General features: G+C 49.9%; 5 protein-coding genes across 5 annotated transcripts; 3 read left to right on the top strand and 2 right to left on the bottom strand.

Annotated features, from left to right (window-relative positions):
- Positions 1 to 208: 208 nt before the first annotated feature.
- Positions 209 to 3652, bottom strand: PtrM4_055950 (uncharacterized protein; the record flags this gene model as incomplete). Its single annotated transcript, XM_066105200.1, has 1 exon — positions 209 to 3652. One exon carries the CDS (start codon positions 3650 to 3652, stop codon positions 209 to 211), a length of 3444 nt encoding a protein of 1147 aa, XP_065963827.1.
- Positions 3653 to 3691: 39 nt separating this feature from the next.
- On the bottom strand, positions 3692 to 5044 carry PtrM4_055940 (uncharacterized protein; the record flags this gene model as incomplete). Its single annotated transcript, XM_066105199.1, has 2 exons — positions 3692 to 4531; positions 4565 to 5044. The coding sequence occupies 2 exons, from the start codon at positions 5042 to 5044 to the stop codon at positions 3692 to 3694; spliced, it is 1320 nt and encodes a 439-aa protein (XP_065963826.1).
- Positions 5045 to 6123: 1079 nt separating this feature from the next.
- On the top strand, positions 6124 to 6522 carry PtrM4_055930 (uncharacterized protein; the record flags this gene model as incomplete). The annotated part of the gene is made up of 1 exon (XM_066105198.1): positions 6124 to 6522. The coding sequence occupies one exon, from the start codon at positions 6124 to 6126 to the stop codon at positions 6520 to 6522; it is 399 nt and encodes a 132-aa protein (XP_065963825.1).
- A 909-nt stretch (positions 6523 to 7431) lies between these two features.
- PtrM4_055920 (uncharacterized protein) lies at positions 7432 to 7842 on the top strand (the record flags this gene model as incomplete). The annotated part of the gene is made up of 1 exon (XM_066105197.1): positions 7432 to 7842. The coding sequence occupies one exon, from the start codon at positions 7432 to 7434 to the stop codon at positions 7840 to 7842; it is 411 nt and encodes a 136-aa protein (XP_065963824.1).
- A 1450-nt stretch (positions 7843 to 9292) lies between these two features.
- Positions 9293 to 13877, top strand: PtrM4_055910 (uncharacterized protein; the record flags this gene model as incomplete). The annotated part of the gene is made up of 2 exons (XM_066105196.1): positions 9293 to 9703; positions 9750 to 13877. 2 exons carry the CDS (start codon positions 9293 to 9295, stop codon positions 13875 to 13877), a joined length of 4539 nt encoding a protein of 1512 aa, XP_065963823.1.
- Positions 13878 to 15439: the final 1562 nt, after the last annotated feature.

Raw genomic sequence — 15439 nt, 5'->3', positions numbered from 1 at the left:
ATAAGATATTGCACAAAAGTGATGGATGTTTATGATTTTTTTGTTCTTGTGTCTGTTCTAAGGTGCGCGCTGAGAGTTTTGTTCTGCTAAGACGCTAACCCGTTATTAGCTAGCGGTGTCGGCACTTTCGGCTCGACACGCCTGCTATCTGACACACCCCCTCAGCTTGGAAGGCATATTGCAAGCTGCATAAACTGGTTGATCGATCCTACATAATGAGGCCTTCCAGTTGCTCTTGCACCTCCTTGAGCTCAATCTCTCTGAGCGGGGCTTCTTCGCGCTCGACGAGTCCCAGTTGATCAAGGAACCTGGCCCATTTATTGGCTGGCAGTGGCTTTGTGAACCCGTCTGCGATCATGTTGTCAGACGGCACATACTCTACCTTGATCACCTTTCGGGTAACCTCCTGTCGTAGCCAGTGATTGTGTATGTCAACGTGCCGAAGCTTTGTTTGCAATTTGGCAACGTCTTCATTTACTAGACGGATCGTCTGAGTATTGTCGCACTTGATTGTGATAATTGGATTGCTTAGCTTTACCTGAAGCTCTTTTAACAACCGCGACGTTAAGATTGCCTCCTTAGCAACTTGTGATAGGGCAAGCAGCTCTGCTTCTGTTGTTGATGTTGTCACAGTATCTTGCTTGCTTGCTCTCCAGGCGATGAGTCCTCCGAACAGCTTGATTGCGTATCCCTGCGAGCTTTTCCTGTCCAGTGTGTTGTCTGCAAACGACGCGTCACTTGCTACCTCGAGGCCATCGCCTCTACCGAGTTCGAGGGCTAGGGATTCTGTTTTCTTGAGATACAGGAGCACACGGTCTGCAGCGTCTTGGTGTTCTGTACTTGGATTGATTAGGAAGCGAGCAAGTCGTGATGTTGCAAAGGCTATGTCGGGTCTTGTTGTGACTGCAGCGAATAGAAGCGATCCAATCTTGCGTTGGTACTTGTTGACTTCAGCTGGTGCTGCGAGTCCTTCTCGTGGTCGGAGTTCGATGCCTGACATTGGCGTATCATGCCTTACATTTTGGTGGTTGATGAGTTGACTGATTTTGTCGACGTATGCAGCTTGAGATAGCTGTATGGTCTTCTGCTTGCGATTGCGCATAACCTCTACACCGAGAAACCACTGTAAGTTGTCTCCTCCCGTACAAGCGTATTTTTCTTGGATCCAGTTGATGGCCTTCATGGCCTCTGATTCTTGCTTTGAACGGTACGCAACGATGATGTCGTCCACATAGAAGAAGATGATAACTCCGTCTTTGATCATGCAGCATGGCTCCTGTGGTATTTGTTGAAACCCTATCGAAGCAAGAGTTGCGGTGAATTCTTTCTGCCACAGTAATGGTGAGATCCGGAGCCCGTAGAGTGCCTTTTGCACTTTGAGTAGAGTGCCAGGCTTCTGATATCCTTTTGGCATCCTCATGTATATTTCTCTGTCGATTGCAGCATGCACAAAAGCATTAGTGACGTCGTATTGTTTCAGCTCAAGATCGTATTTGGCGGCGATTGCCATAAGCATTCTGAATGAGCGTCCTGCCAATGTTGCTGCGTATGTGTCTTGGGAGGTGATGTTGCGTTGTTGGTCTCCCCTTACTACCAATCTTGCCTTGCATTTGATGAGGCGGTGATGCTTGTCGAGTTTGTAGGTGTATACCCACATACAGTCTAGGATCTGGTGCCCTGCTCGTTTGACTGGTGATGCTTGGACCTCAGTCCATGACTTCATTTGTTGGTGACTCCGAAGGTGTGTCTTTTCTGCTTCCTTGAACATTTCGTATAGTGGATGGTCTTCCAGCTTTGAGTATGCTGTTGGGAGTGGCGGTAGCTGGTTACGATGGGGCTTGATTCCCTTGGATAGTAGTCTCTTCACCTGAGCCTTGTCGATTGACTTTCCTTCGTGTTGACCAATGTGTCCTGATTCGGTGCCGGCCATGAATGCGGCTGCCCATGGACTGGTCATTGATGTTGATTGGTTGGACATGTTCGTCATATCCTCGTTGTTCACCTCTCCTTGAACTAGCAAGGCCACAGGTGGAGGAGTTGGTGGCGGGGTTAGATATGCCTCTACCACCTTCCTTCCTTGGTGGTATCTGGTTTTCTGAGTGCGCGGGCTCTCTTCCTGCGTCGTATCGTCCTCGTAGAACGTCTCGGTTTCTGCTTGTTGGCTCTGAGTACCTGGGAGTTCGACTGTTCTCACCCACGTTGCGATTTCCTCTAGGGTGTTGTGCATGAGATTGTCCATCAGGTCCTCAGTCTTGCCATTGAAGATTGTTTCTTCGTCAAACACTACGTCGCGAGTGCTGATTACCTTTGCCATAGATGGGATCCATATGCGGTAAATGTTCGTCGACTGGTATCCCACTAGGTATCCAATCCAGGCCTTCGGATCTAGTCTCTGTAGCCTGGACTTTCCTCTGTGGGTGTCGTCTGTCATTGCGAAAGCCTTACACCCATATGCTTTTAGGTGAGCTTGATTTGGTTTTCGAGGTCCGGTGACTATGCCGTTCATGGCAGCTGCGTGTGTATAGAATATTTCGTATGGTGTCTTCCAATTGTTTGGGTAATTTGGCGTTCGATTGTATAGGTATACCGCCGCTCTGGTAGTTTCTGGCCAGAGTTCCCATGGAAGGTTTGCATCCAGTCGAATTGCGCGTGCCTTTTCTTTTATAACACCCCCTGAGCGCTCAGCTCCTCCGTTTTGAGCTTGAGTATCTGGAGCGGAGGGCTCGAGTTTGATTGATAGGGACGTGCACCATTTTTCGACCTCTTGTTTGACGGTAACGATCTCGTTGTCAGTCTCGATGACTTTGACTGTGATGTTGAATTGTTTCTTCATGAACTGGACGAAGAGGCCTAGGAAGCGAATGATTGAGCGAGCCGGTCTGTTGTCCTTGAAGTAGAAGTCCCATGTGTATCGGGACCGTCGGCAAGTGATCAGCATTTGGCTCTTCTCCTTGGTGAAACTGCCGTCCTCATACTCATGGAAGTCGATGGCTACCCTTTCACCTGGCCCTTCGTCGTTCAGTCTAGGCGTCCTGCGTATTTGTCGTTTCGATTTTGACCTGCCGCAGGCGTCACACTCCACGGTGGTGATGCCCTTGATCCTCACCCCCTCAGATTGCTGCACGAGGTGCTCGATCGCGGATGGCCCGGGATGTCCGAGTCGTTTGTGCCATAGTATGGCAGTAGCCTTTTGTGGTGATCGTTTGGCTCGATTCATACGCACATGAAAGGCTGAAGTTGATGTAGTAGGTGGCTCGATAACCCATTGCCCATAGTGTTCCGATAAGGTGGCAATGGTTGAACCATCCCATCGTCGTAGGCTTGTCGGGTCTCCTCGATTGTCCCACCATATACCTTGTCTTCGGAGCAGCCTGAATGATACGAGGCTGCAGAGGAAGTCTGGGCACCAGGCAACATTGCTTAGGTGTAGAATTTGTTTGCCCTGAGCCCCCTCTGCCGTCACCTTGACTGCTCCGTATCCTTGTATCCAAACCCTTGAGTTGCCAGCCCAAATGTAATCTCCCATCGCAGGCGGGCGTACGTCTTCGAGCCTTGAGAGGTTGTTGCAGATGTGCGTCGTCGAGCCAGAATCCAGGATGAATGCATCCTTTAATGGGTATCCTTGATTGCTCGCATTGAATGCCGCTTTCATCATGCCCTCGTCCAGCCTCGAGATCTCGCGTCCATCTAGTCAATCAGTGACTGAGTCCGGTGTTTGTGATGTCTTGATGTAGGGTGTAATCGATCGTGATGCCGTAGTTAGGCGTGGTCGCTTCGTTTCCAGGTTTGTTTCCTGTATTATTCTTTGTAAGTCTGCATCATGCTGAAGTTTGTACTGTACCAGCTTTGTGATGTGTTTGTTCGGTTTGAACCAATCTGGGGTCTCCAAAGTTGGGTTGACATAGTAGCAGCTACTGATGTCATGGCGTTGTTCACAAGCAGGACATATATCGCCAGCTTCTGCTGTATTCCTTTTCTGGAATTGCTTAGACTTGTTGCCAGGTGCATTCATTTTGCGTTTGTTTGTTTGCCTTTGGTTTCCCTGGCTAGGGTTGGTAGATGGCGCTCTAATTTGCACACTTGAGGCGTCCCCCTGTGTGTTCGAGTCGGATTCACCGCTCGCCGCGTAGGCTGCTTCACCCGTCATAAAGGCACTTCTTGATTTGCCTCGTGTTGGGTGAGCTAGGCTCATATGTTCGCGGAAGAGTTTCATCATCTGCCTTCTTTCTATATTGTTCCGGTCGCTTCCCGCTCCAGTGAATGTTGCCATCCATGCTGGGGCAATCTTAGAGACTGCTTTTAGGAAGTCGTCCACAACCAGCTTGCTTTGTATCACGTCCCCTATCTTTAGGGCTTCGGCGCGAGTTGCAGCTTGGTCGTATTCGCTGAGCCATGATTCCCAATTTTGCGGGCTTCTCATAGGTCTCAAGGAATCGTGGTACCTCTCTCGTACCCTTCTGATCTCATCGTCGAGGTCTACTCCAACTGCTACCTGGAGGTTTGTGATCCAGGTGCGGAGAGTTCCATGTTCCTCAAAGCAGCTCACTTAGAGGTGTGGGCTAACTGTTGCATTTAGGTGTCTGATCATTGCCGCAATGTTTGTGCGTTCGTCTCGATAGTTTCGTTCGCGTATTTTGTATGATTCAAAAACCATCTTGAATTCCCTTGAGTCCCCATCGTATGCCTCCTTCCCCTCCGCTGAGAGTTCTGAGTATCGAGCTGGTATGGCTGGAGTTTGAACAGCAGGGTTGACTATGTCAACTGTATCTTGTGTAGGCGCTCGGGCATTGGCTCTCGCGGTTCGTGTAGAGGAGGATGGAGCTGATGATGTATTTCTCAGAGCAGCGGCTGGTTCATAGTCGGATACGAGTGGAGGGAGAGGTTCGGTCGGCTTTGTACGAGGCTGTGTGTTGCCCGCTGGATCTACAATGTCCCAGATCTCTAGGGCTTCGCATTGCATCTTGATTTGGCGGTACCAGGGGATCCATTTGCTCGAGTCGGTTAGGATAACTGTCGCGTCCCTCTGGTTCTGGTTTATCGTCATTATTGCGTGTTCGTTGCTCTTTATAGAGGCAGTGAGACTCTTAATTGTCAGATCAGATAAGATATTGCACAAAAGTGATGGATGTTTATGATTTTTTTGTTCTTGTGTCTGTTCTAAGGTGCGCGCTGAGAGTTTTGTTCTGCTAAGACGCTAACCCGTTATTAGCTAGCGGTGTCGGCACTTTCGGCTCGACACGCCTGCTATCTGACAAAAATAGACCCTGCTGCTGCCTTTGTAGCAAGGCCAGCGGACAACGAGAACACGCACAGACAGATAGCGAATACAACGATTACTGCCTCGCGCGGTTACCCTTTGATTGACTGCATATACTGCAATAGGGATACTGCGAGCGAGGCTCAGCCCAACAAGCCCGTGGCCATACATGCAAACTTACCTAACGACGATAACTATTACGTTAGGCTTGATTTTAAGCGCGTACCGTACCTCGAGCGACGCCAAGCAGAGCGTAGTCGCGGCGCAGTAAGGAGCTAGATCTACCGCCACGGCTGGGGAGTATGGCACTGCAAGCACAAGAAGAACTACTGGCTTTGCCAGATCTGCCACAAGCAACGGCGGCAACAGGAGGCCTACTACGAGGCTGATAGCACTACAAACGCCGGTCGACACCTCTCAAGCAACAGGCCTGGGCACTCACTTGGACCTAACGGACCTATACCAATTGCTAGCCGGGAGGGCAACATTATAGGCGCGCTCGCAAAATCACAAGTCTACATAATGAGGTCTAGTGGTGTAGAGGTCTCCCAGGAGGTTGCTAATGAGATAGCGGCAAGCTTTTCATCCTCTCGGTTTCAAGACGCGCTAAAGGACTGGGTAATTGCTGACAACCAGAGCCTACGCGTAATAGTGTCAGATTGAGGCGAGGTTTTGCTCCATGATCGAGCCGATGGTGGTTGGGGAAGGACATGAGACCCCCAAACCAGGGCTAGCGCCGGGACTTAGCACTGCCAAGCCCGAGGCGAGGCCACCTCCCACAGACAGAGCCGTAGACAGAGACGGACAATACACACTTGATCCCATCCATAAAAATCTGACAAATAGAGACGCCGCAGTTTCGAAATATGATCGCGGCCGCAAGTCCCCTAGCGGAAGCTCTCCTTTGGCGTAGCCACCAGACGCTCCGCAATCATATTATTGCTGAGTACAACGCGTACGTACCAGCCGTTGCCGCCTACCTTCGCGAAGCCCGGTCGCTCATACACGTTTCCTTTGACAACTGGACCTCAACTGGCGGACAGTACGCTTTCACCGGCCTCTGTGTACACTACCTTAACGGCGACGGCAAGCTAGTTGACCACTTGCTCGGGTTACCTGAGCTCCACGGGGCGCGCACTGGCAATAATATTGCCTCAGTAGCGGCGACAATACTGCGGCTATTTGGTGTTAACAACACAAGCGTCGGATACTTTGTGCTTGACAACGCAAGCAACAACGATACTGCGGTTGAGTCTTTAGCATAGGAGTTCAACTTTACTGCAAGCGAGCGGCGGTTGCGCTGCTGCTGCCACATCCTCAACCTAGGCGCGCAGTTAGTAATTTGGGGTAAAGATCGTAGCGCGTACGAGAACGACGCCGCTCACATTAACGACGAGGAAAAGTACATAGATGAGTGGCGCAAGTACGGCCCTATTGGGGTCCTTTTTGACGTAATCGCGTCCATCTGCACGCCGCAAACTCGACAGCTATTAGAGCGCCTACAGCGTGACGAGGCAGAGGCGATAGGCGTTATAGCTAATATCCGGCAACTTGTTAAGCCTGTTAAGACGCGCTGGAATAGCTATTTCGACACTTTTGTGCGCGCAGCCGAGCTACATGGTCCTATCGACAGCTATATTGAGTTCAAACTCAAGGAGCACAGTGCCGCAACAGCACTATCATGACGCCGGAAGAACCTCGAGCTGCTGCCTGCTGCGCAGCCGCGACTATATGTACGCGAGGGTGGCCTAAGCGGCAAGGACTGGACGACGATTACGGAGTATATCCAACTCCTCGAGCCATTTGCGGAAGCTACACGGCTGCTTGAAGGCCGCGGCTGACACGGCGCTATATGGGAGGTTTTAGTAACGTTTAAATGGCTTCTTGACTAGCTTGAGGCTCTCAAAGACCGCCTTAAGAACATTAATTACGAAGATCCTGACGCGCCCAAAGACAATCTTGTTACGCACGTTAACCTCGCGCATAGTAAGCTTGCCGAGTACTACGAAAAATTCGATAACGCGCCTGTTTACTATGCCGCTACGGTCCTCCACCCGCACTACAAAAACCACCTTGCGGCGCTCTGGAAGGTGTCTAACACCCATATCGCCGCCCGCGACGGCGTCTACTATCGCGACGGCTGGCTTGATAATAGCCATCGGGCGTTCTTGCGAATGTGGCAGGAGCGGAGCAACGCTGCGGTCGACGTAGCCGACACAGTAACGCCGCCGCAAAAGAAGCCCCGGCTAGGGTTGTCATCGTCGCGATCAGCCTTTCTGCAGTCATCGATTCAGACCAATCTGCGGCAGGTAGAGGCAGGTCTGAGGGAGGATGAACATGAGATCTGGAAGCGGCAACCGGCGTTAGCTAAAGAGGATCGGCTATCGTTTAACCCGCTGCTCTACTGGGAGTCAGTTGCTGGACAGTTTCTATTACTCTCTAAGTTTGCTATTAACATACTCACAATACCGGCGGCAGCAGCAGACTGCGAGCGGACATTCAGCGAGCTTGGCGACATGTTAGGCACGCGGAGACTCCATATGAAGCCAGAGCTTGTCGCAGCTTTACGGAGTTTAAAGAGCTAGAAGAGGCTTGGTATATAGCCAGCAACCATGTCTACTTATGGGCCAGCAGGTGTACTATCAGAGGAAGAAATTTCAAAAATACAAGAGCAGCTATCCCAGTTTGACATTAGTTAATTTAGCTTAGATCAGTCTAGGTCAGTTCAGTCAGTCCACAGCAGCAGCAACGTCAGTTCAGTTCAGTCAGTCCACAGCAGCGGCAACGTCAGTTCAGTCCAGTTCAGTCAGTCCGGAGACCTCCGGACTGACTGAACTGACTGATAGCAAGTCTGATTCGCAGGTCCCGGCACACAGGGTGTCCCGCTACGCAAGGATGAACGTTAGTATACTCTCGTGTATAACGTGCCGGCTGTTAGCGGCTAGGTAAGCGTCCGGCTCGGAGAATCGCATATTATTAGATTTTTTTAGTACCTGTTAGTAGAGCTTCGCACTAGTGCTGAGAGGAAATAACGTAACTATCAATGCATTTATTTAGTGATAGTTGTTTGCTAGCTACGTAGGAATGCTACAGAGGTGTCTCTGATCTAAGACGAGTAGAGCCGAAGTAGGATCGAGGCGGTTGTTAGCTACCGTTGGGCAGCTGATGTACCTACTAATACTTACGATCTAACAACACCTATTATTTGTAATTAGCAAGGCACATATGTAGTAATACGCCGAAAAATCTATAATGTATATAAAGTTACTAGAGTATCGGACCTTTTTATAATTCGCGGCTTACATCATCAACGTTTGATGCAGCATACTCTCGTGTATAACCTATTGACTGCGAACAGCTAGGTAAGCGTCTGGCTCTGAGAATCGTTCGTTATTAGATTTTTTCAACACCTAGGATTTACGGTCCGCTAATGTCATTCTGTATCTGCTGTGTTACTACAACACGAAGCTTTGCATGTATCCAGAATTATCAGATTATTTGTTTAATTTGTCAGATGGAGCTACTCACCCCGCAGTGTTGGAATGCAAGTAGGAAGACTTTTATTCTACTAACAAAAGCGAGTTGATGCATAATGTACTCGCTCGCTTAGTTTTCATGGTAGGCACTCTAAGATGACGGACATAGGTAACCGCCTACGATAACAACTGTTTGACCCTGCTTCTATGTGTGCGTACTATGACGCGAAGTACTGTTATTCCGTTCGGCAGAGCTTGGCCGAAGATGTGCTGCGTGGTGCTGGAAGACCATCGAGGTTTGGTATGTGGAGAGTTTTCGTCCAAAGTAATTAGGCGACAAGTTTAGTAGAGAGTTTGGAGAACAAGCGCACTCGTGATGCTTGGCTCTTTCTATTAGAAGGACTGATGCCTGGATCGCTCTGCTCTAGAACATCCACGCTCTCATACAACTTTACATTCAAAAGGCAAATTATAACAACCTGTCTATATAGATCGTCGGTCCACCCCACCCACAAACATACACCTGTCGAATAGTGAAGGTGCTATATGCTCCGGTGGTATGTCTGGGAAGACTAAGGAGAAAACTATGCCCGGCAATTTCGTCTCTACGCTACAGCAAATCGACCAACATATGAAAGAATTCGATCGGCACAATGCCAAAACTCTAAAGTTGAACGAAGCTCAAATATCGCCCCCCAAGGACTGGACGCCCGACGAAGTGCTAGACACTGTCCTCACATCTTGGATAATCTTGGTCGAGCGATATCAACGTGATGCATTTCATCAATTTACATGGGGCATTAGCGATGCTAGGACGGACTCTGCGCAATGTATACCGGCAACTGAGCTCGATCTTTCCAACCAGAGCGCGGCGAAGAGCTTAACAGCCAAGATCGGCAGTCTGCGGACCAAGGATCATGCAATCAATGAAGGCTCGAAGCTTTTCCTGAACGATGGAACGACTGCTGAAGTAGGTACAAATTTCCAGCAAATACAGCGTGACTAACATCTAGTAGTGGGCCTTCGAAGTGTCCATTGACATACGTAAAAGCGCGCTGAACGTGACATCGCAATGGCTCCCACCAACCATGGCTCGACACCAAGCAGTGTCGCAACTTCATTTCTTTGTCTTTATTCTTAATACTCTTTTCAAAGACCCAAACTATGGTCTATCTGGCTTCGTGTCTATATCGCAAGGCGAGCTTGAAGAGTTGTGGGGATGGAACACGCCAATTCACCCCGACATAAGGATGTGTCATCACGACATTATCTCAGAGCAAGCGGCTCGTCTAAAAGACAAGATTGCGATAGAAGCATGGGATGGTAAACTGAGTTATCGGCAAATCGAGGACTACTCTACCGACCTAGCGCAAACCTTGCGACTGCTTGATGATTCGTGGAACCAGATCATTCCGGTACTCTTCGAAAAGTCGCGATGGACAGTAGTAGCTGTTGTTGCTGTCATGAAGGCAGGCGCATGCTTTGCCCTTCTGGATCCCGCGCAGCCGGAAGGACGATTACGATCGATCACGCAACAGATCAACGCGACATCGTTCATTTGTGCAAAGTCTCAAGCAACGCTTGCCGCACGAATTGCTCCTTCTGCTACTATCCTCCCGATCTCCGAGTCCAGATTCGACAAGATCTATAGCCCGTTCGCGAAGCAACAGCCCAAGACGGCCTTGCCCAACGTATCTCCATCTGCACAGATGTACGTCCAGTTCACAAGCGGTAGCACAGGTCTACCTAAAGGATGTCTCATCACGCACAGCCAGTACACATCCGGTGCGGTTCCCCGAGCACATCGCATCGGCTACCAACAGCATTCTCGCGTCTTAGACTTTGCTAGTTATGCTTTTGACGTCTGTATCGATTCCATGCTTTGCACCCTAGCAGCTGGAGGAACACTTTGCACGCCATCCGAGGAGCGTCGCATGAACGATCTCGGTGGTGCGATGCGTGACATGAAAGTCACATTCGCTGGCATGACTCCATCTGTAGCTCGCACACTGGATGTAGACATTCTCGAGCACCTCGACGCGCTTGCGTTAGGCGGTGAGGGAGTTTCTTCTAGCGATGCGACTTCTTGGGGACAGAGGACAAGAATTGTGAACGCCTACGGACCTTCAGAAACTACAGTCGGAGCCACCATCAACCCTGACGTGCGTTTAAAGTCATATATTACCATGGGCAGGGCTGCTGGCTGCGCGCTTTGGTTGGTCGAGCCCAACAATCACAACAAGCTCGTACCCATCGGTGCAGTTGGCGAGCTGCTCATCGAAGGGCCTATAGTTGGAAATGGATATCTGGACAACCCCGAGAAAACAGAAGAGGTGTTCATTGAAGATCCGGAGTTCCTCCAACTAGGGAGCAAGACTATGCCTGGCCGACATGGACGCATGTACAAAACCGGAGACCTCGTGCGCTACGACCCCGATGGGGACGGTGAAATTATCTTCGTCGGTCGTCAAGATCAGCAAGTCAAACTCCGAGGCCAACGCATCGAGTTAGCGGAAATTGAATACAATATGCAGAAAAACTTACCTTCAGACTGTCAACTCGCAGCCGAAGTCATTAAGCCTGGTGGAAGCGGCGAACCTACTCTGGTTGCTTTCCTTGTCGAGCAGAGAGACAACGGTATGCGACATCTCGACGGCAATATTTTTGGCAGCTTTACGAACAAGTTCCAAACGGCGCTGCAAGGTATGACAAAGCAGTTGGTCAAGGGCCTACCTGGTTATATGGTGCCGGCCGCCTACATTCCGGTCTGGAAGATGCCACTGCTTGTATCCTGCAAAACAGACAGAAAACGTCTTCAGGAGATTGGAACCGTCGTCACTCGCCAAGATCTCAGACGCTTCAACGCGACAATGTCGGAAAGGAAAGAGCCGACTACCGAGACGGAGCTCAAACTTGGCTCGCTGTGGGCAAAGGTCCTCGGTGGAGATGCGGACGTCAGCGCCAATGATAACTTCTTCAATATGGGAGGCGACTCTTTACGGGCAATGAGGCTTGTTGCGGCAGCCCGAGAAGAAGGCATTGTGCTCAATGTGCCGGATATCATGCTCCATTCTACGCTGTCGGCCATGGCTACTAAAGCGATGCCCCTATCGGCAGTCGATACGAAGGACATACAAGCATTTTCACTTCTCGGGCCAGAATGGGATGCCGAACAAGCAAGAGTTGAATGTGCTCAGCTCTGCAGCGTCGACACTGTAGTAGTAGAAGATGTCTATCCTTGCACACCCCTCCAGGAAGGTCTCATGGCATTGATAGCCAAGTTCAACGACGCATATGTTGCACAGCGTGTTGCTACAATGTCTCTTGAAGCTGCACTAAAGTTGAAGAGAGGTTTGGAAATAGCCCTTGAAGACTTACCCATACTGCGGACGCGTATCATCAACGTGCCGGGCCGTGGTCTCTTCCAAGTCGTGCTCAAGGATGCCCAATTGGTGCGGGAGCACGGCTCAGATGTAGCCAAATACCTTGAGATTGACCGCAACGAGCCCATGGAGCTAGGGAAAGCATTGTTCCGCTACGGCCTAGTTGAAGAAGCTGGAAGCGATAAGTGCCACTTTGTTGTCACGGTGCATCATGCGGTCTACGATGGTTGGGCGATGCCTCTAGTCGTCGAGAGGATCACTCGCGCATCCATCGGTAAGAAGACCATTCGCCCAGCCTCGTTCAAGCACTTCATCAAACATCTTAACCAACTTGATCCGATCGTCGCCAATGACTACTGGAGAGAGCGACTACATGGAGTAAACCCATATCAATTCCCTCCTCTACCATACAAGGGATACATTACGCAAGCCAACTCTTCACTTGAACACTACGTAAAGGTTCCGACTTCAGTACATTCGAAGCTCACGTTGGCCACAATTATTCGTGGCGCGTGGGCACTGGTATCGTCGCTGTATATGGGCCACGCAGATATCGTTTTCGGCGAAACGCTTACTGGACGCTCTGCACCTGTGCACGGCATCGAGCAGATTGAAGGCCCGATGATCACTACTATTCCTGTGCGAGTTCGCCTCAGTCTTGACCGACCAATCTCCGAGTTCTTGCAGACTGTTCACGCGCAAACTGTGCAACAGATCCCGCACGAACATTTGGGTCTTCAGAACATCCGGCGATTAAGCAGGGATGCTCGCAATGCTTGCGAGCTTCGCACCGGCCTCGTACTTAATCGAAACGAAAGTGAAAGTTGGGGCAGCAAATCGGACGGAGACTCGCCGGCGGACAAGTTCCTCCCTGCGGACGATGTCGAAGCAGCGCGAGAAGCATTAAAGTTCAACACGTATGCGCTCATGCTTGTATGTACTCTCGAAGAGAATGGATTTCTCATCATGGCAAGTTTCGATTCGAAGTGCATCAGCTCCGCCGCTATGGAGAGAGTTATGGTCGTCCTTGACCGTATCGTTACGACATTCTTGGGCAACCCTGAGAGTAAGCTCGGTGATCTGGCAGTACTCGACACCCAAGAGGAGCAAGATGCGCTACAAATGAGGCCCAAAGGCGTCATGAGTGACAGTGGCGTTGGCATGTCACCGGTGGAGGGTGCTACAGTTGAAGACGCGCTTGCACCGAAAATGATTCTTTCTGCTAACGAGGAGAAGCTGAGGAGTCTGCTAAGTTGCATACTTGGTATGCCGGAAGTCGACATCAACCCAAACGACAGTTTCTTTCAGCTTGGTGGAGATTCCATCGATGCCATGAGGTTGGTATCAGATGCTCGAGCCCAAGGTTTCAATGTTTCAGTCGCACAGGTCTTCCAAAGCAAGTCGTTTTCCGAGCTAGCAGCCTCGTTTGGAAACGAGAAGGAAGACAAAGTGCTCGAGTTACTTAGTCGGATCCTTGGTATGCCCAAAGATGACATCAGCGCACAGGATAGCTTCTTCGATCTGGGCGGTGACTCTATTGGTGCAATGAGGCTAGTCTCAGATGCTCGTGCACAAGGTTTGGAAATCTCAGTCGCACAAGTGTTCAAGAGCAAGTCGCTATCCGAGCTAGCTGCGTCTGTCCAAAGTACGAAACCATCACAACCCGATGTTCTGGTAGGTGCGCCATTTGGTGCTCCAGGCAAGGAGGCGTCGCTGTATAGCGCTGACCGTATCTTCTCGTACCTCGAAAATCAGGAGTAGGAGATCGTTGACATCTACCCACCAAGGCGATTGCAGCAGCTCGCAGTCGAGGCAACTGTCGCTCTGCCACGTTACTCGCTCCGGAACGAGCTGATCAAGTTTACTTCACCAATCGATACTTCCAGGCTTGCAAATGCATGCCAGGAGCTTGTTGCTCGCAACGAAGTTCTTCGCACCGTCTTCGTGTTATTATTATTATTATTATTATATTTCCATTAGAGTCCTGTATCAGTCGGTGACTATGTAGGACTTTGGCTAAGCCGTTCTATGTATGTTGTTCAATATGGAGTTTCTATAGGTCTTGTACAATTTGGAGGATAGTTGCGTAGTCCAATTTCCGAGCTAGTCTTCCATCGGCGCGGGTGCTAAAGAGCAGTGTGGTGAACAGAAAGAGATGTAACAGCGAGCTCTTTGCGAAAAGAAATATTGTTTGTAGTTTTATACAGTGTCTGTCTGTTGTTTTGTGTAGGCGTCTGTATATAGGGATCTACAAGAGAGAGAATAGATCTATACATCTAGTGCCTGGTCGATGTTTTGCTCGTGCGTGTGCTAGTGAAAGCAGGTGCTGGAGCGGTTCGGTATATGGGGTCGGTATATCGAGTCGGTTTAGGGCGTTCGGTAGAGAGGGTATTTGGTGTAGGCGTCTGTATATAGGGATCTACAAGACAGAATAGATCTATACAGCTATTGCCTAGTCGATGTTTTGGGCGTTTTGGTGTAGGCGTCTGTATACAGGGATCTATTATAACCTAACAATAATAGACCTATACAGCTATTGCCTAGTCGATGTTTTGCTCGTGCGTGTGCTAGTGAAAGCAGGTGCTAGAGCGGTTCGGTATATGGGGTCGGTATATCGAGTCGGTTTAGGGCGTTCGGTGGAGAGGGCGTTTTTGGTGTAGGCGTCTGTATATAGGGATCTACAAGAGAGAGAATAGATCTATACAGCTATTGCCTGGTCGGTGTTTTGCTCGTGCGTGTGCTAGTGAAAGCAGGTGCTAGAGCGGTTCGGTATATGGGGTCGGTATATCGGGTCGGTTTAGGGCGTTCGGTGGAGAGGGTATTTGGTGTAGGCGTCTGTATATAGGGATCTACAAGAGAGATAATAGATCTATACATCTAGTGCCTGGTCGGTGTTTTGCTCGTGCGTGTGCTGGTGACAGCAGGTGCTGGAGCGGTTCGGTATATGGGGTCGGTATATCGAGTTGGTTTAGGGCGTTCGGGTATAGGTAGCATCTAGATATATAGGCCTATTACTTTGCAGCAATAGAGCTATATACCTAAGGAAGAGCCGTTGCTCTGTCGGTTTCGTAGAGGGTGCCTTCGATCGAACATCTAAAATCAGTTGGCGCACGGACCACTTGCAGAGATTTCTCTCAACTAAGGCCAGGTCACAACTCTGTCAAAGTTGCGCCCGCCACAACGCCTGCACGCAGAAACAGGCGTTGGAAACTGATTCTAGGAAGGCATTTCAATAGATTTGAGATGAAAAAAGGGTAATCCAGGACCTTTTTGTCATCTCGAAAAGTTGGTGTTCGATGCGTTGCATGACCGTCTTCGTGTTG

The sequence above is a fragment of the Pyrenophora tritici-repentis genome, chromosome 2 (assembly GCF_003171515.1).
Source record: "Pyrenophora tritici-repentis strain M4 chromosome 2, whole genome shotgun sequence".
In the NCBI taxonomy this organism is placed as follows: domain Eukaryota; kingdom Fungi; phylum Ascomycota; class Dothideomycetes; order Pleosporales; family Pleosporaceae; genus Pyrenophora; species Pyrenophora tritici-repentis.
Note: the sequence above shows the minus strand (reverse complement) of the source record. Positions and strands in the feature narration are given on the sequence as shown.